Source organism: Geotrypetes seraphini, chromosome 1 (assembly GCF_902459505.1).
Source record: "Geotrypetes seraphini chromosome 1, aGeoSer1.1, whole genome shotgun sequence".
NCBI lineage: Eukaryota > Metazoa > Chordata > Amphibia > Gymnophiona > Dermophiidae > Geotrypetes > Geotrypetes seraphini.
Genome location: NC_047084.1, coordinates 150,648,697 through 150,668,205, shown reverse-complemented (window position 1 = coordinate 150,668,205; position 19,509 = coordinate 150,648,697). Strand labels below are relative to the sequence as shown.

General features: G+C 44.0%; 1 protein-coding gene across 4 annotated transcripts in view; it reads right to left on the bottom strand.

Annotated features, from left to right (window-relative positions):
- SMARCA5 (SWI/SNF related, matrix associated, actin dependent regulator of chromatin, subfamily a, member 5) overlaps positions 1 to 19,509 on the bottom strand; it is a 436,858-nt gene that overhangs the window by 295,559 nt on the left and 121,790 nt on the right. For all 4 annotated transcript variants that reach the window (XM_033939984.1, XM_033939968.1, XM_033939959.1 and 1 more), the window contains 3 exons: positions 7,453 to 7,608; positions 7,223 to 7,354; positions 4,204 to 4,272 (listed from right to left, as the gene is read on the bottom strand). In XM_033939984.1, the coding sequence (XP_033795875.1) occupies positions 4,204 to 4,272; positions 7,223 to 7,354; positions 7,453 to 7,608 (357 nt within the window). The remainder of the gene's footprint in view (positions 1 to 4,203; positions 4,273 to 7,222; positions 7,355 to 7,452; positions 7,609 to 19,509) is intronic.

The following is a 19,509-nucleotide window of genomic DNA, read 5'->3' as shown; positions in this document are numbered from 1 at the left end:
TCAAATAAAACCAAAACTGCGGACTTAGAAGGCACAAGTGAAGAAAACTTTGCGCAGAGAGTCGAAGACGGACTTCTCGGCTCCGCGGAAAAGTAAGAACTGAGGAGACGCGCCCTGGTCTGGGCGGGAATGCCCTCACCCTTGCGCGGTGCGGGCAACTCGAAACCGAGTTTTTCTTCAAAGAAGCGTCCGCATCGGGGCTCCGTTGGATCACGTCACCCATTAGTGAGAATACCTGCCTGCATCATAAGATCATTGGAGGAGATGCAGACGTAATTGAGAGAAAGAAGCAATGACTTCCTGAAACTCAAAATGCATTTGGGTATCCAAATAATTCAAAAACTTTGGTACAAGAGAAATAAGAAATTCAAAGTAAGTGATTAATTGAAAATTATAATTGAGGACTTTAGAAGACATCATAGCATTCTGGTAGATGCGAAGTCCGAATTTGTCCATAGTTTTGCCTTCCCTTCCAGGAGGGACGGTGGCGTAAACCTTGGAAGGATGGGACTTTTTCAAGGAGGACTCGACGAGCAGGGATTGATGAGATAACTGAGAGTTGTCAAACCCTTTGCGATGCACAGTCTCGTATCTAAAATCCAATTTTCCTATAACAGCTGGTATGGAAAAAGGTGTTTCCATGCAACGACCAAAAGTCTGATTCAAAAGCTTATGAAGTGAAAGCTTAAGAGACTCTGCCGGAGGTTGAGGAAGATGCATGACTTCGAGATACTCTTTAGAATATTTGGAGCCAGTATCCAATTGAATATCCAAGTCTATAGCCATCTGTCACAGGAAAGATGAGAAAGATAGCTGATCTGCCAATGCTTTGCCTCAAGAAGGACTCAAGGACGTCAAGGCAGCTTGTGTCGAAGCTGAAGGTTCGGCAGGGAAAAAAGCATCAAAGGAACCTGGTGACTTGGACGAGGCAATCGAGACCGGGACATCCTTGAGGTCCTGCATCAGAGACCTCGAGCGAGGTGGTCTGGTCAAGGTTGGAGTAGATCGAGGCTTCGAGGAAGATGGTCTGTCATGAGAAGAAGAACTATGCCTGGAAGGATGCCTCGATGAAGGCCTCGAATGTCAGTGAGAACTGTGTCTGGAACCAGATCTCGAGGATCGAAGAGATTTCGCCTCGGAGACGTGGGCAGCCGATGTATGAATAGGACTAGAGGCTGTAGATCGAAGCTCCAGAGGCTTGGGTGGAGGAACCTCGATGCACTCTCAAAGACTCTGCTCCTTGTATAAAGTGTGAGGACTCTTGTCGAGGCACTCGCAAAGGATCTGCTCCTTGCTTTACGTGCTTGGATGCCAGACCAGACACTCGCAAAGACTGTGCTCCCTGCAAAGAGTGTGTAAGTTGACTGTTGCAAAGAAAGCGGCTCTACCTTACGGGAGTCTGCTGAATGCCCAGGCTGGATAAGAGGAAGCAGTTTGGGTACCATGTGTAGTAAGGAACTGAATAAACTGCTTCTCTAACATGGTCTGGAAAGAAGCCAGCAAGGATGGATCTGGGTCTGAAACCGGAACACCTGCTTTGGCTGGAGGTTCCTTTGAGGTATTGTGAGTGTGCTTCGACCTGGGAGTTTTAGACACTTTAATCACCAACGGCGGAACCAACTGCTGAGCTATCTGACCTGAGGAAACAGGGGAAGATACAGCAGATAACGACGAAGGTCTGATGAGGCTCGAGGTGGAAGCAGTAGGCGTAAAAGGAGCCTTGGTAGGAGTCGAGGCTAAAGACACCTTCGAAGTCGAGGGATCAGTAGAAGACTCCCATCTCGAAGAGCTTGTTCACCAAAATGCAACGACGTTTAAAAACACGAGGCTGAAGTGTTTGGCAAGGCAGGCACGACCTAGGATGATGTTTCAGCCCAAGGTACTTGAGGCAGCATCCGTGAGGGTCAGTAAGAGAGATCACACGCTGACACTTGCTACACCTCTTGAAGCCCGTGGCAGGCCGGGACATAGAAGGAAAAATAGCCGCCACAAAATCGAAGCCCTCAGGCTGCGGCCGAGCAGCCCGTCCTGGAAAACGAACATTTTTTTTTTTTAAACTAAAATAAAAGAAATAAATTAAAAACAGCGATTCGTGAGGAAAAAAACACAAACCGCGGTTGAGAGAAGGCACAAAGAAACAAAGTTAAATGCAGAGTCAAAGACGGACTTCTCGGCTCCGCGGGAACTAAGGACATGCGCCCTGCGCTGGGTGGAAAGGCACTCGCGCATGCGCGGTGCGTGCGACTTGAAACTTTGAATTTCTTCAAGCAAGTCTGCTTGCGAGGCGTCCGCATCCGGGCTCCGTCGATGACATCACCCATATGTGAGAATACCTGCCTGCTTATCCTTCCAGTTCTCAGTTTTGCCCTTTTTCCATTTCCTGAATGAATTCTTCTTATCACCTATCGCTTTCACTTCTTTGGTTACGCTTTCTAACTAAAAAGTCGTTAATGTTTGATATGTTTTCTCTGGAGAGAGAGAGAGAGAGAGGAGAGAGGGGAAAGAGAGAGAGAGGGGGGAGAGGAGAGAAAGGAGAGAGAGAGAGAGAGAGAGAGAGGACTGGCAAGGAGCGGATCAGAAAAAACCTGACAGGAGGGGAGGGGGCCTCAAGGAGTAGGCAATCCTGCACATGCTCAGTAAGCTCAAAAGCTTATCATAGCTATGGAATACGACATTATTGGCTCAGTCAGAGGCTTCACTAATCAAGTGGGGCTGCATATCCTCTGCCTGTCTCCGGAGAAAAAAAACCTATCATACTGATACCGGATGGAACATAAAAGAATGTTGCTTGCATAACCTACTATGCTCTAATCATATCTCCAGATCTTTTATGGTTCAAGTAACACTATCTAATATTCCTTTTAGGACAGAGATGTCAAACTCAATAACATAAGAGTCCGAAATCTAAATCATAAGGTAAGTTGCAGGCCAAATTTTTTATTAAGATACGCTAACTGATTTAGCATGCGCTAAAGATTAGCACACACTAAATGCACACTTTAATAAAAGAACCCCTTAGTCTTAGTAGAAGTTTAGGGTTACAACCTCTCCAACCCCATGCCGGCTCTGTGTTGTAAACAAAATAAATAAAAAAGACTTTTCCTCTCTCTTTTAGGTCCTAATTCACACTTGCTGTCTAACACCAGCTCTGGCAGCATACACATTTCAAATTTGACATATTGTAATCACAAAACAGAAATTAAAATTATTTTTCCTACCTTTTGTCTGGTTATTATTCAGATCATGTTGGTGCCAGGCTCTTGTCTTCTGATAACTCGCTTGCCACGGTCTACTGCCCATTTTTTTGTTTCCTTCTTTCTCCATGCTAACCATCCATCTTCCATCTTTGTCCTCTCCTTCCATTTCCCTTCCCTCCCCCGGAGATTTGGCATCTTTATTTTTTTCGTCTCCATCACCACAGCTGCATCGATGGACCTCACCATCCCCAGATCCACCATCTCTCCTTTTCTCAACTACTCTTTCATCCAGCATCTCTCCCTCCTTCCCCACTACCCCAGGGTCCACTATCTCTCCCTTTCACTCCCCAACTATCCTCCTATCCAGTATCTCTATCCCCCCCTCCACATCATCCCTTGTGTCTAACTTCTCTCCCTTTCTGTTCCTTCCATCCGTCCATCCCATTACCCACCATCTCTCTCCCTCTCCTCTGTTTTTAGACCCATTATTTTTTCCCCTCCCCCCCACCCTCAGTCCGGCATATGCATGTCTTTTTGGACCCCTCCTTTCCTCCCTCCATATACCAGGCCCCCCGCTCCGAAGTCCTGCATGTTTTCTCCCTTCTTTCTAGCGTCCTCCGGCTTCCCGGTCTTACCTTCAAAGCAGCCTGCAGAGGATCACTGGTCGGCTGTAGCAATCCTAGCAGGCTGCCATTGGCCTCCGCAGCATGCTCCCTCTGCCGCGGACCCACCCCTCCTCTGACATACAGGACTGTGGCAGAGGGAACGTGCTACGGAGGCTATGGCAGCCTGCTAAGATTGCTACAGCCGACCGGCGATCCTTTGCAGACTGCTTTGAAGGTGAGACCGGGAAGCCGGGAGAGAGATGGTGGACCATGAGATGGAGGAGCAAAGGAACAGAGTATTTTTAAAACTAAACAATTTTGATGATGTTATGGGCATCACGTACCAACAAATCAGTTATACTGTAGTTACACAATTTAAAATGAAAGTTAATAAATCTCACCATATGCAAACGTTCCACTAGTTTTTGATCTCCAAGACAATTCTTGGTATCAAACCAAGAATCAAAGTCCTACAAAGTTGAGAGAAAAAAAAATCTCAATTTCTACCAAGCAGAAAGGATTTTTTTTTTAAATAAGAGATTTATGATAATATTGTCAGTGAATCTGAAAAATAGTGAAAATTTGCATAAATGCATAAAGCCATATTTTTGGGATGGTCATATCTTCAGCTTCACTTGACTGTAAAAGCTCATATCGTAAATCTTGGAAGTACCTCAAGGTACATGTCTGTTGGTAAAGTTATACCCTCAGCTGACTTACCTATCAGCAGCAGTACGGAGCCAAACTGTGCCAAAAATTTTCATTCGTGAATTTTTTTGCCTACTCTGCTGACCTGTAGAAATGGAAGCACGTTCGCAAAAGATTTCAAACTTGCCCCAAGGTGCTGTACCAAACTGAAAAATTTCAGACTCCTAGGTAGTTTCCTTCTGCCGCAGTGCTTACGCAAAGTTGACGTTTTAGGTCACATGAGGCATGTGGGTGGATCGATTGCTTTTGTTCAACCACCCCTAGCTCCTGACCAAATTGAGATAGATCCAAAAATTTTTGCAGAGTTTCATTTGAGACCCTGGACAACACCCCTGTAAAATTTGGTTAGAGTTCAAGGGGGGGAGGGGGTCGAGCATGGGTTCCTGGACCACTTGACATGGAATGACTCAGAATTTTTAATTAGAAAATGAAGGGTGTAAATTAAAGAACTAAGGGCTAGATTCCCTCCGACCCGATTCACTAACCTGTGTACCAATCCGATCCCGATCTGTGCATGCAAATGAGGGGAATCGGCATGCAAAGTAGGAAAGACGCGATTCACTAAACTTTCTTCTGTCACACCGACTGGCTGGCCGATCAAAAAACTAGCGACTGGTTGTGCTAAAACCCTGCTCTCTGCCCCGATTCTCCTGCTCTGGCCGTCCTTCTCTCTGCCCCAATTCTCCTGCTTAGTCGCCCTGCTCTCTGCCTCAACTCTCCAGCCCTTCCCCGCAGTGCAAGCCCGTTTAAAGCCTGCGGGTTTAAAGCGGGTTAAAACCATGGCTCATGAAGTAAAAAAAAACCAGTAAAGTAAAAAAGAAAAAAAGGACACGAAGGACCAGCGCATGCCAGACCATCTACAGTCAAGGAAGATGGTCTGCACATGCTCAAGGATCGCTCTTCAGCTATCTGTACAGTCGGTGGGGAGCATGTCAATGATCACCCCCATTTGCATGCAGGCTTTTAGTGAATTTGGCGGCCTGCCTGGAATCAAACAAGGATTGGACACGGATCTCAGGTTAGTGAATCTAGCCCTAAAACCGGTATTGGACAGACCTGTACGGTCTGTGTCCCATATATGATGATTCGGGGTATGATGGGCTGGGATGGGCATCAATGGGAACTCCACTAATATAAGAACATAAGGATGTTACTGGTCAGACTTTACAATAGATTTCCTGCAAACAACGGGATGGTTGGATAGGCTAGAGCAGTGGTCTCAAACTCAAACCCTTTGCGGGGCCACATTTTGGATTTATAGGTACTTGGAGGGCCGCAGAAAAAATAGTTATGTCTTATTAAACAAATGACAATTTTGCATGAGGTTAAACTCTTTATAGTTTATAAAACTTTCCTTTAACAGTTAAAAGAAAAGATATATAAACTATAAAGAGTTTTACCTCATGCAAAATTGTCATTTCTTTAATAAGACTAACTATTTTTTCTGTGGCCCTCCAAGTACTCTATTTTTTCTGCAGCATTCACATTTAAAGTTTAATATCTTTTCTTTCTCAAAACTGGCACATTTCAATCACTAAATTGAAAATAAAATCATTTTCCTACCTTTGTTTGGTAATTTCATCAGTCTCTGGTTGCATTTTATTCTTCTGACTGTGCATCCAATATTTCTTTCCTTCTTTCAGCCTCCTGTATGTTTCCTTTCCTCCAGACCTCATTCCCTCCCCCAACTTTTTCTTTCTTTCTCTATGTCTGTCTTTGTCTGATTCCGTGTCCCATTTTTTGTTTTTTTTCTGGCTCCCTGTCCCCCCCTTCTTTCATTCTACTTTCCTGCCCTCCCCCATGCCACCGCCGCCGGGGAATAGGCTGCTGCTGCTGCCGCCACCACCATCAGGAACAGGCCGAGATCTCCCTGCTTCTCTTCTCCACGGGGCCGACCAACTCTTGCCGCCCGACATCAATTCTAACGTCGGAAAGGACGTTCCGGGCAGCCAGGAAGCAATTGGCTAGCCAGAACGTCCTCTCGATGTCAGAATTGAGAAGCAAGGAGGGAAGAGAAGCAGGGAGATCAAAGAACACAGTGCCGGCCTGTTCCCCGATGGCAGCAGTGAGAAGGGAAGGGAAGCAGGTTAGGCACCACTGCTCTAGACGAGCCACGAGCCGCACTCTAGGGAGAACAGTGGAGGGTGGCCAGCTGTGCACCCCCTTGGGGCGTGCACCCGGCGCGGACCGCCCTCCCCCCCACCCCCCTCTTGGTATGCCACTGGAGCAGCAGCGTGTCATTCCGTTCAAAGCCGCGGGTGGCGGCTCCTTGCAAGATTCGCGCCTGCGTCTGAAGCCTCTCTGATTTGACGTCAGAGATGCTTCTGATGCAGGAGTGGATAGCGCGAGGAGCCGCCAACCCGCGGCTTTGAACGGAATGAGCCGGCCAGACACGCTGCTGCTCCAAAAGGAAGGGAAAGGGGAAGAGAAATGCTGTTGATCGCGTCCAGACCACGGGCCGCAAATAAAACCTGGAGAGCCTCATGCGGCCCGTGGGCCGCGTGTTTGAGACTACTGGGCTAGAGTGAGCTTGGAAGGGCAACTTCAGCATCTGGAACCTAGGACAATACCAAACTTTACAAATATCAAAGAAGAGACAAATTAATCTAATCATGTATTTTTTTAATGGATATAACTTATGGGCAGACTGGATGGACCATTCAGGTCTTTATCTGCTGTCATTTATTATGTTACTATAAGATTGTTCCTAACCTCAGCTGAGTTGAAAACATCTGGCAGCAGAAAGTTGAGTAGTGCCCAGAGCTCATGCAGGTTATTTTGAAGAGGAGTTCCTGTGAGAAGCAGACGATTTGTAGTCTTAAATTCTCTCACAATTTCCGATAACTGGAAAAAAAAATACAAGACCAATTATACACATGCACCTTTTCAAAAGCCTTTTAGATGTGAAATTTTACTTTAACATTAAATGTATATTGTTTTACCTTTGATTTTTCATTTTTGATCCGGTGGGCTTCATCTATAACTAGATAACGCCAATTAAACTTTTTAAATACAGACTTCTCTTTGATAAGTATTTCATACGAGGTTACACAAACATCCCATTCACCTGGCAACAACACATCACGAATGAAAGCAGCCTGTAAAATAAACAAGAAAATACAAGCATAGAATAAGATGTTGAAAATCCTGATTTAATAAATAAAACAGCTATATGCATTTTTACCTGACACAGGAAACAGTATACCCTGAATGAATTACAAACTGTGATATTGCATGTACAAGTTGCTTAATTAGGGAAGACTAGCCATAATTTCATTTGATGAGTCCTCTAAAAGGGAATATCACCTGCTCTATAAATTTCCCACCTTAAAGTAATATGAACATGAGTATTGTTAGGACTGATTTTTTCTGATATGGTTATGCACAAGAGATACTCATTTCAGGACCACAAAGTAAAGGACTATACAATTTTCCCTGTAACAGTCCAGAAACAAATCTCATAAAATGTTAAACTAAAAGGAACTTATGGAAACTATTGATTTCCATAATATAAGGTCTATTCAAAATGTTCCAGGACTGATTTTATAAAAATGTATTAAACAATCTTATAACTTATTCCATTGGGTCCCCTTCCCTACATATACACTTTTCTCAATGTCATTTCCACTTCTGGAAACAGTTCTTAAACGCATCTTTAGGATTCGCCAAAAGTTGCTGCGTCAAATTTAGCTTTTTTATGTCTTCAATGGTGTCGAATTGCTTTCCTATCAGAATGGATTTAAATTTAGGAATCGTCAGCAAGGGCCTAGTCAGGAGAGTAAGGTGGCTGGGGAAGAACTGTCATCACATTTTTTGCCCAAAATTTGAGGTGGTTGTTCTGGTCATTGGTCATCAACCATGGAACAAACTTTGCTACAATGCAAGACATTCCCAACTTTTCTGTTAGAATGTTGTGGCATGAATCAATGGAGATGTTGCATTCCTCTAATTCTCTAATAATTAATCACCGATTAGCATACACAAGAACCCTCATCAGTTGATGTCGATGGTCTTCCACTGATTCACGATCACTTTTGAAGCATAAATACCATTCAAAACACCTTCCATAACTCATGACATGTTTCCCATAAGCCACTTCCAACATTTCATATGTTTCTGTAGTGGTCTTACCCAATTTAAAACAGGACCTCACACATGATGAAAACAGGTCACACATGATGAAAAATAGCAAATCACGAAAACACATTTTCACAAAAACTACTGTAGCTTAGTTGCCCCTCAGTTTCAGTCCATGACCTCTTGTCCATGTCACATTTGACAATGTGAATAACGATGTTTCTTGCTCTATTTTGTCGAATCCTTTTAGTATTTTAAAAGTCTCTATCATATCCCCTCTCAGCCTCCTCTTTTCGAGGATCAAGAGGAGAACTTGTCAACTACAGACCTGTGAGTCCCAGTTTTCCGAGGCGTTCTTTGTAGCTCAAATTTTCCATACCTTTTACTAGTTTTGTGGCTCGCCTCTGCACCCTCTCCAGCAGGGTTATATCCTTTAGGTATGGAGACCAGTGTTGGATACAGTATTCCAAGTGTTGTCCCTGTTGCGTCCATTCTGGTCGAGTGAATGGTTTCCTTTATGTAAAGTGCTACTCCTCCTCCTTTCTGATGTGTCCTGTCTCTTCGGTAGAGCTTGTACCCTGGCAGTACTTTGTCCCATTTGTTTTCCTCATTCCACCAAGTTTCCGTGATCACTAGGATGTCTAGGTCCTCATCTTTGGTCATGATTTCTAGTTCCCCCATTTTGTTCTTCAGGCTTCTTTAATTTGACATCAGGAAAGGGAAACATACCTAAACCTTAACCACGACCTTAAACTTTAAAAAGAGAAGATATGATAGCATGAGAGCCATGGTGAAACAACGGCTCAAGAAAAAGATGGATAAAGTTAAAACGGTAGATCAGGCATGGTCCCTACTGAAAAATACTATCACGGCAGCACAAAATCTCTACATTCCACGGATTTCCAAAGAAAGGAAAACTAAAGGCAAAAGAGAACCGGCATGGCTTACTAGAGAGGTGAAGGAAGCCATAAAAGAAAAGAAGGACTCCTTTAAAAAATGGAAACGCACGAAAACAACTGAAGCTTGGAACAAACACAAAGATGATCAGAAGAAATGTCACAAGGTGGTGAGGGATGCCAAAAAGGACTATGAGGAGAAAATAGCACAAGAGGCCAAAAATTTCAAGCCCTTCTTTAGATACGTAAAAGGAAAAAAACCTGCAAAAGAGGCGGTGGGATCGCTGGATGACCAGGGAAGAAAAGGGTACATCAAGGAAGACAAACAAATTGCAGACAGACTAAATTCCTTCTTTGCATCTGTCTTCACGAAGGAGGACACTGCAACAATACCAGAAGCAGTGAAAGTGTTCAAAGGAGTAATAGAGAACAGCCTCACCACACCAGATATACTACCAGATCAACAATCTTAAAAGCGACAAATCCCCTGGACCTTGTGGAATTCACCCGAGAGTCTTAAAAGAACTGAAGGTTGAAATCGGAGAGCTTTTGCAAAAACTTGCCAACCTGTCAATTAGAACTGGACAGATACCAGACGATTGGAAGATAACGAACATCACGCCAATTTTCAAAAAAGGATCAAGAGGAGAGCTGGGCAACTACAGACCTGCGAGTTTTATGTCTGTCCCTGGAAAGATGGTTGAAGCACTGATTAAAGATAGCATAGTCCGGCACTTGGATACACACGACCTGATGAGAGCCAGTTAACATGGCTTCAGGAAAGGGAAATCATGTTTGACGAATTTACTTCAATTTTTTGAGACCATGAACAAACAAATTGATAGTGGAGAACCGGTGAACATAATATACTTGGACTTCTAGAAAGCGTTCGACAAGGTTCCACATGAAAGACTTCTCAGGAAAGTACAAAGCCATGGAATAGAGGGAGATATACTAAGATGGATAGGCAAATGGCTGGAGAACAGAAAGCAGAGAGTGGGCATAAATGGGAAGTTCTCAGACTGGGAGAAAGTGACTAGCGGTGTGCCCCAGGGCTCGGTACTTGGGCCCATCTTATTTAATATTTTCATCAATGACCTAGAAGAAGCAACATCCAGTGAGATCATCAAGTTTGCAGATGACACAAAGCTATGCCGGGCAATCAGATTGCAGAAGGATAGCCATCATTCTATCTGTTACCTGAAACCATTTCTGTACTTGAGATTGGGCTTCTTCAACTGTAATAAAAATATACTTTTTGCCCTCATAGTCCACTCTTAATCTAGCAGGGAATTGCATAGTAAATTTTACATTGTGCGTGATCAGTTGCTTACGGCGATCAAAATAGCTTCTGTACAGTCCTGCCACTTTAACTTGGAGTAATATAATTTTTTGGTTCTGATATCGCAGTTCTTGCTTGCACTGATATTCCTGCAGAATCCATTCCTTATGGGCATAATTAAAAACTTTCCCTATTATAGTCCAATGCCTAGTTTTTTCCCTGGATCTCTCAGCGGCTTTTGATACTATAGATCACGCTATTCTAATCTATCGTCTGGAATCTATAGGTGTCGGAGGGCAGGTACTGGACTGGTTTAAATCCTTTCTCTCTAACCGACTCTCAACTGTTATAATGAAAGAAGATCATTCTACTCCTTACACTTTGCCTTTTGGGATACCGCAGGGTTCTATTCTGTCTCCTCTTTTATTCAATATTTTTCTCTCTCCTCTACTTACTATTTGTCAATCACTGGGCTTTACCTCATTCTCCTACGCTGATGACATTCAACTCCTCCATCCAATTGACCCAGAGAATGACAATGAAATTACAGAAATTAATAATAAACTTGATATAATAAAAAACTGGCTCTACAACAATAAACTTTCTTTAAACATTAAAAAAACACAAACTATGTTATTTACGTGGAAAAATGATATCATATCTAAATCATCATTTATGCTTGAAAATAACCCAATAGAATCTGTATCATCTATAAGAATCCTAGGTGTAATCGTTGACACGAATCTATCTTTCCACGATCACATAAGCCAAACGGTTAAATCCTGTTTCTATAAATTACGCCTAATACGATCTATTTCATCTTTTCTAGAACCAAAATCTATCAATATTCTGATCCACTCTATGATAATTTCAAAATTAGACTATTGTAATTCTTTACTGTATAACATATCTCAAAAAGAAAAGAAAAGACTTCAAATAATCCAAAACACTGCCATAAAACTTATACACAAAGGAAAAAAATACGATCATGTTACTCCTCTTCTTATCAAGTCGCACTGGCTACCCATCAACCACCGGATAACATTTAAAATAGTTTTCTTAGTATTCAAGGTATTATTGTTCAATACGCCATTATTCATATCTAGAATGATAACCCCTTATTGTACAACTCGACTCCTTCGATCTTCCCAGCAAGACTTATTATCGGTCCCCTCACTAAAAATTGTTGGAACAAGGAGAAATGATATGTTCTCTGTACTAGCTCCCCAACTCTGGAACACCCTGCCTTTTTTTATCAGAAAGGAAAAAGATCTTATTTCTTTTAAAAAATTGTTGAAAACTTTTTTATTCAACGATGCTTTTAATGATTAATTTCCTATCTTTTTTTTTTTTTTTTTTTTTTTTTTTTTTTTGTTTTTGTTTTTGTTTTTATTCAATGATGTTTTTAATGACCAATTTCTTTCCTTTTCTCCCTCTTTTTATTGTCTTTCCCTTCCTTATGTTCTTTCCTTTATTAAGAGAAACAATGTAATCCTTTCCTTCCCTCCCCCTGTTATGTTTTGTTAAGTGCTAGGTAAAGAGAAAATTCTCTTCATTTTATTTAATTTAATTAATAATAATTGTTCATGTTGAGGTATCAGATGTCTTATATTACTAGTATGATAATATGTTTTTATAACTTGTATTTCATTGTACATCGCCTAGAAAGTTTTTATAGGCGATTTATCAAAATAAACCTGAACTTGAACTTGAACTTGAACTAGTTGCTCCTTCCTAAGGCCTGCCCTTGTGATGTGCTCATTCCAGTCATATTGGGCCTTATGGCACATCAAACAGGAGCTCTGATGTAAGCCATGTTCCTAGCACACCTCTGAGCTCGGATTCCTTGATGGATTCTGAAAATCCCACCATCCAAATATTTCTTCTCAAATGATTTTTGAAGTCCTCTATTTTACTCTCATATTTCTTAGTGACCTTGCACAGCTGAGCTTATAGAATCATTTTCCCTTACTCTGTGCTCAAGTTTCATTACCCACCAAGTATATCCAGATACTGTGATTGAAAGGTTATGTAATGTTTCGTTAATGGCTTCTAGCTTATGATCAAGTGTCAAGACAATGTCAGTGAGTTTAAGTGGATCTTCTGGCAGTGAGGGGTCTAGTAATGGCATGCCCACCATCTTTGATTCAGGATGCATTGCTGTTCATGACTTTTCTTTCTTTTTTTTTAAGACTTACTTGCCGTGTCTCTGCTATTTTTACTGAGAAATTTGACCATATATTGCTTCTTGTATCGATAAGCAATTGTTCAGACATGAAGCTAATGACAGTTTAAGTCGGGAAAGGTATGTTCCGTTGGAGAGAGGCTGGAGCGCCAAAGAAACACGCCCCGAGACCACTTTCCTATGCTTCTTGTCCACATAGGAACCAACGACACTGCCAGGAACACACCGGAGACCATTACCAGAGACTTTGGAGCACTGGGTGAGAGGCTGAAGCGGACAGGAGCGCAGGTGGTTTTCTCATCAATCCTCCCAGTTAGAAGCAAGGGAAGAGCCAGAGATGAACGTATCCTGAGGACGAACGAGTGGCTACAGGGATGGTGCCGGGATATGAACTTCGGATTCCTAAACCATGGGGAAGCGCTACAAGGACTTCAGGGACCAGACGGACTCCATCTGACCAGTAGGGGTAAGAACGTCTTCGGACACCGACTAGCCCGCCTGCTTCACAGGGCTTTAAACTAGGTAAGTCGGGGGAGGGTACCCATTCACATATTAGTGCAGAAAGGAATTATCCTGATGAGGTGAGTCGAAACTCCGCTTCCATGTCCAAGGTAAGTACCCACATTGCAAACAGTTCTTTAGGAGTCACACGGACTCGGGTAGGATACGCCTCACAGGGACTTAGCAAACACAAGATATGGAGGGCCATGTATGTCAATGCACACAGTTTAGATAACAAAATTCTAGAATTGGAGGCTGAAATAAGGAATGCTGACCTAGATGTGATGGCAATATCTGAAACTTGGTTCACGGACTCACATGGGTGGGATATGGCTATACCGGGCTACAATCTACTTCGTCAGGACAGAGAGGGCAGGTTAGGAAGGGGTAGCTCTATACATTAAAGAGGACATCAAAACCACCAGGATCACAGATGTCAAGTACACCGGGGAGTCCCTCTGGGTAAACCTGGCAAGAGGCAGAGAAAAATGCCTGTATCTAGGTGTGGTATACAGACCCCCAAGACAACTAGAAGACATGGACGCAGAATTAATTGAAGACATAGACAATATCATTCTACGAGGAGAAGCTGTACTGCTAGGGGACTTCAATATGCCTGATGCAGACTGGAACTCATTTTCAGCGACAACCAGCGGTAGCAGGAGGCTCTTAACCTCCATAAAGAGAGCACGTCTCAAACAAATGGTAACGGAGCCCACTAGGGCCCAGGCGATCCTCGACCTGGTACTTACCAACGGGGAAAGCGTCTCAGAGGTCTCAGTAGGAGATACGCTAGCCTCCAGCGACCACAACATAGGAAAGGCTTCCCTAGATCAAACACGAAAACAAAGGTACTCAATTTCCAGGGCACAGACTTCGCACGCATGGAAGATTTCGTCCATCGGACGCTGCAGGACCAAGCAGAGACCGATGATGTAGAAGCTAAGTGTTAACACTGAAATCAAACATACATGAAGCAACTAGCCGCTTCATAAAATCAGTAAATAAACGACAAAGAAACAATAAACCCCAATGGTTCACCTCGGAGATCTCGCACCTCATTAAGGAGAAGAAAAAAGCGTTTCACTCTTACAAGCGCACAGAGAAAAGAGAGGCAAAGGTAGAATATAGGACCAGGTCTACAGCGGTCAAAATGGCAGTTAGGGAGGCAAAACTTCGAGTGGAAGAAATTCTGGCAAAAAACATTAAAAAGGGGGACAAATCCTTCTTCAGGTATATTAGTGACAGAAAAAGAAACACAGGCGGGATAGTACGTCTTAGAAGATCGGACGGAAGTTACGTGGAAGCAGATTCCGATAAAGCCGAACTACTGAATGAATACTTCTGCTCAGTCTTCACCTGTGAGGCACCGGGACACGGTCTGTAGTTGAAGGCAACACAAAGCACAGAAGACCCGTTTCAGAATTTTGAGTTCACACCAGGTGAAGTTTACAGTGAACTGGCAAGTCTCAAGGTGAGCAAAGCCATGGGACCAGACAATTTGCACCCAAGAGTACTCAGAGAATTGAGCGATGTCCTGGCGAAACCGTTGGCTGAGCTATTCAATCTCTCCCTAAGTAAGGGGAAAGTTCCCCTGGACTGGAAATTAGCTAATGTCGTTCCTCTGCATAAAAAGGGTTGCAGGGCAGAGGCTGCGAATTATAGACCTGTGAGTCTCACATCAATAGTGTGCAAACTCATGGAAACACTAATTAAAAGCAAATTGGACACGATCTTGAATGAAGGGAATCTTCGGGATCCCAGTCAGCATGGATTCACCAAGGGTAGGTCCTGCCAATCCAATCTCATCAGCTTCTTTGACTGGGTAACAAGAAAGTTGGACTTGGGAGAGTCTTTGGACGTCGTGTACCTGGACTTCAGTAAAACTTCTGACAGTGTCCCACACCGCAGGCTGCTAAGCAAAATGGAATCGATGGGGTTAGGAGAGACACTAACTGCATGGATCAATGATTGGCTGAGTGACAGGCTTCAGAGGGTGGTGGTTAATGGTACCTCTCTAAAACATCGGAGGTGACCAGTGGAGTGCCGCAGGGCTCGGTCCTGGGTCCACTCCTTTTCAACATATTCACAGGGGATCTGACTCAAGGGCTTCAAGGTAAAATAACACTATTCGCCGATGACGCCAAACTATGTAATATAGTAAGTGAATGCAGTTTACAGAATTATATGGCGCAGGACCTGCTTATATTGGAAAGTTGGTCCTCAACCTGGCAGCTAGGCTTCAATGCTAAGAAATGTAAGGTCATGCACCTCGGAAGCGGAAATCCATGCAGGACATACTTCTTGAACGGAGAAACTTTAACTAGGACTTCAGCAGAACGAGATTTAGGAGTAATCATCAGTGCAGACATGAAAACTGCCAATCAAGTGGAGAAGGCTTCATCTAAGGCAAGGCAGATATTGGGTTGTATCAATAGAAGTTTCGTCAGCCGAAAGCCTGAAGTCATAGTGCCGTTGTACAGGGCCATGGTGAGACCTCATCTGGAGTACTGTGTGCAATTCTGGAGGCCACATTACAGTAAAGATGTGCGCAGAATTGAATCATTTCAGCGGACGGCCACCAGGATGATCTCGGGGCTCAAGGGTCTCTCATATGAAGAGAGACTGAACAAATTGCAGCTCTACACTCTCGAGGAATGTAGGGAGAGGGGAGACATGATCGAAACATTTAAGTACCTCACGGGACGTGTCGAAGTGGAAGATGATATTTTCTTTCTCAAGGGACCCTCGGCCACAAGAGGGCACCCGCTCAAACTTAGGGGCGGAAAATTTCATGGCAACACCAGAAAGTATTTCTTCACAGAAAGAGTGGTTGATCATTGGAACAAGCTTCCAGTGCAGGTGATCGAGGCAGACAGCGTGCCAGACTTTAAGAATAAATGGGATACCCATGTGGGATCCCTACGAGGGTCAAGATAAGAAAATTGGGTCATTAGGGCATAGACAGGGGGTGGGTAAGCAGAGTGGGTAGACTTGATGGGCTGTAGCCCTTTTCTGCCGTCATCTTCTATGTTTCATCTTCTATGTTTCTATGTTTCTCGTCAGTCTTCACAAAAGAGGACACTGCCAACATGCCGGAACCGGAAAAATTCTTCAAGGGGGATCAAAGGGAAAAGTTATCGTCAGTGGAGGTAAGCCTCGGAGACGTACTCAAACAGATAGATAGATTAAAATCTGACAAGTCTCCGGGTCCAGACGGAATCCACCCGAGAACACTGAAAGAGCTCAGAGATGAAATAGTTGAGTTCCTACAACAGATATGCAACCTATCCTTGCAAACAGGGGTAGTCCCGGAGAACTGGAGGATAGCGAATGTCACAACCCATCTTCAAAAAAGGATCCAGAGGCGACCCGGGGAACTACAGACCTGTGAGCTTAACCTCAGTGCCGGGGAAGATGGCCGAATCACTAGTCAAGGACAGTATCGGTGAGCATATAGAAAAAAATAATCTGATGAGAACCAGCCAGCATGGTTTCTGTAAAGGAAGATCATGCCAAACAAACCTACTGCACTTCTTTGAGGGAATAAACAAACAATTGGACAAAGGTGACCCCACAGACATCATATATCTGGACTTCCAAAAAGTCTTCGACAAGGCACCCCACGAGCGCCTACTAAGGAAACTGTGGAACCACGGGGTGGAAGGGGACGTGCACAGATGGATCAGAAATTGGCTGGCGGACAGGAAGCAGAGGGTAGGACACTACTCTGACTGGAAAGGGGTCACGAGTAGCGTCCCGCAGGGGTCAGTGCTGGGACCGCTGCTGTTCAATATATTTATTAATGACCTGGAAACAGGGACGAAGTGCGAAGTTATAAAATTTGCGGATGACACGAAACTCTCTAGTAGGGTTAGAACTGTTGAGGAATGTAAAGAACTGCAAAGGGATCTGAACAAGCTGAGTGATTGGGCAAATAGATGGCAGATGAGCTTCAATGTAGAGAAATGTAAGGTCTTGCACGTAGGGAAAGGAAACCCGATATACAACTACACGATGGGGGGAAGGTATTGGGGGAAGGTAACCTTGAAAAGGACTTGGGGGTCGTGGTGGATAAAACAATGAAGCCGGCAGCACAATGCGCAGCAGCCTCCAAGAAGGCGAACAGAATGTTGGGCATTATCAAAAAAGGTATCACTACCAGAACCAAAGAAGTTATCCTGCCGCTGTATCGGGCGATGGTGTGCCCGCACCTGGAGTACTGCGCTCAATACTGGTCGCCGTACCTCAAGAAGGATATGGCGATACTCGAGAGGGTACAAAGAAGGGCAACAAAAATGATAAAAGGCATGGAAAACCTTTCATATGCGGAGAGACTGGAGCTTTTTTCCTTGGAAAAGCGGAGACTTAGAGGGGACATGATAGAAACTTACAAGATCATGAAGGGTATAGACAAGGTAGAGAGGGACAGATTCTTCAGACTTGCGGGGGTAACAATAACAAGAGGGCACTCAAGGAAATTGAAGGGAGACAAATTCAGAACAAATGCTAGGACGTTCTTCTTCACCTGGACACCTGGAATGTGCTTCCAGAGAAGGTGGTAGAGCAGAGTACGATTTTGGGGTTCAAAAAGGGATTGGACGAATTCCTAAAGGAAAAGGGAATTGAGGAGTATGGTTAGAGGGATACTATACAGGGCAAAATGTTGTATGTATAAAATCACTAACAGGTCTTTGACCTAGAGGGCCACCGCGGGAACGGGCTGCTGGGCACGTTGGACCTATGGTCCGACTCAGCAGAGGCAATTCTTATTTTCTTATGTTGTGATCACTCATCCCCAGCGGGACCGTGACTTCTACTTCTTTTGTCGGTCCCGTAATGCCATTTAGTCCAAGGTGGCATTTCCTCTCGTCGGCTCTCCCACCATTTGTTCCAGAAAGCAGTCCCCTAGCGCTTCCAGGAACTTGGCCTCCTTGCCGCAGTTCGAGGTTCCCAGCTTCCAGTCTATCCCCGGGAAATTGAAGTCTCCCATGATTATTACATTACCCGTCTTACATTCTTGTTTAATTTCCTCTATAATTTCTGAGTCTGTCTCCTCCGTCTGTCCTGGGGGTCGATAGTAAAGGCCAATTTTTGTGTCTGCACCATTGTGTCTAGGAATCTTGATCCAGAGGTACTCCAGCTTCTTTGTCCTTTCCGTCGTAGCCTCTCTAACAGTTTCTACTCCATTCTGAACATATAGGGCAATACCTCAACCTTTCTGCCCTACTCTATCTCTTCTGTATAGTTTATATCCCTGTAGTACTGTATCCCATTTGTTTTCATCATTCGACCATGTTTCTGTTATGCCAATGATTTCCAGTTCATCATGTCTTGCTATTATCTCTAATTCTCCCATTTTGTTTCTCAGACTTCTAGCATTCGTATACATACATTTGAGTTCCCTTTGTGTTACCTTCTTGGACTTTCTAAGCTTAGCAGTCTCTACTGTTTCTTTCATGGTATCCTTTTCTGCTCCTGCGTTGTCTCCCTTATTTGCTTTGTGGTCATCCCCTCCCGTGTCTGAGTAGTCCATAGTTCCTTCTTCAAGGCATCCTGTCACCCGGGCCATCGACTGGTTGTCGACTGTCGGCTTTCCCCTGTCCTTTAGTTTAAAGCCTTCTCGATGGCCCTCTTCATGTTGCCTGCCAAAACTCTTGCTCCTTCCTTGTTGAGGTGTAGTCCGTCCTTTCTGTAGTACTTGCTTTTTCCCCAGAACGCCGTCCAGTTGCACACGAAGTCAAAGCCTTCCTCTTCGTACCATCGTCTCATCCAGGCGTTGACGCTTGCAATTCCCCTCATCTCTTTCCATCCGCTCTTGGTACCGGGGGGATCTCGGAGAAAGCCACCTTCACCTCCCTGATCTTCAGTTTTCTTCCGAGTGAGCGGAGCTGGCCCTTTATCTTTTCCCCGTCATACTTCCGTCCGCTCACATCGTTGGTTCCCACGTGGATAAGCACAGCAGTGTCCTCTCCCCCTGCGCTGTCTATAATCCTGGAGATCCTGCTGGCCACATCCTTCACTCTTGCTCCAGACAGGCAGGTGACGATTCTATCCT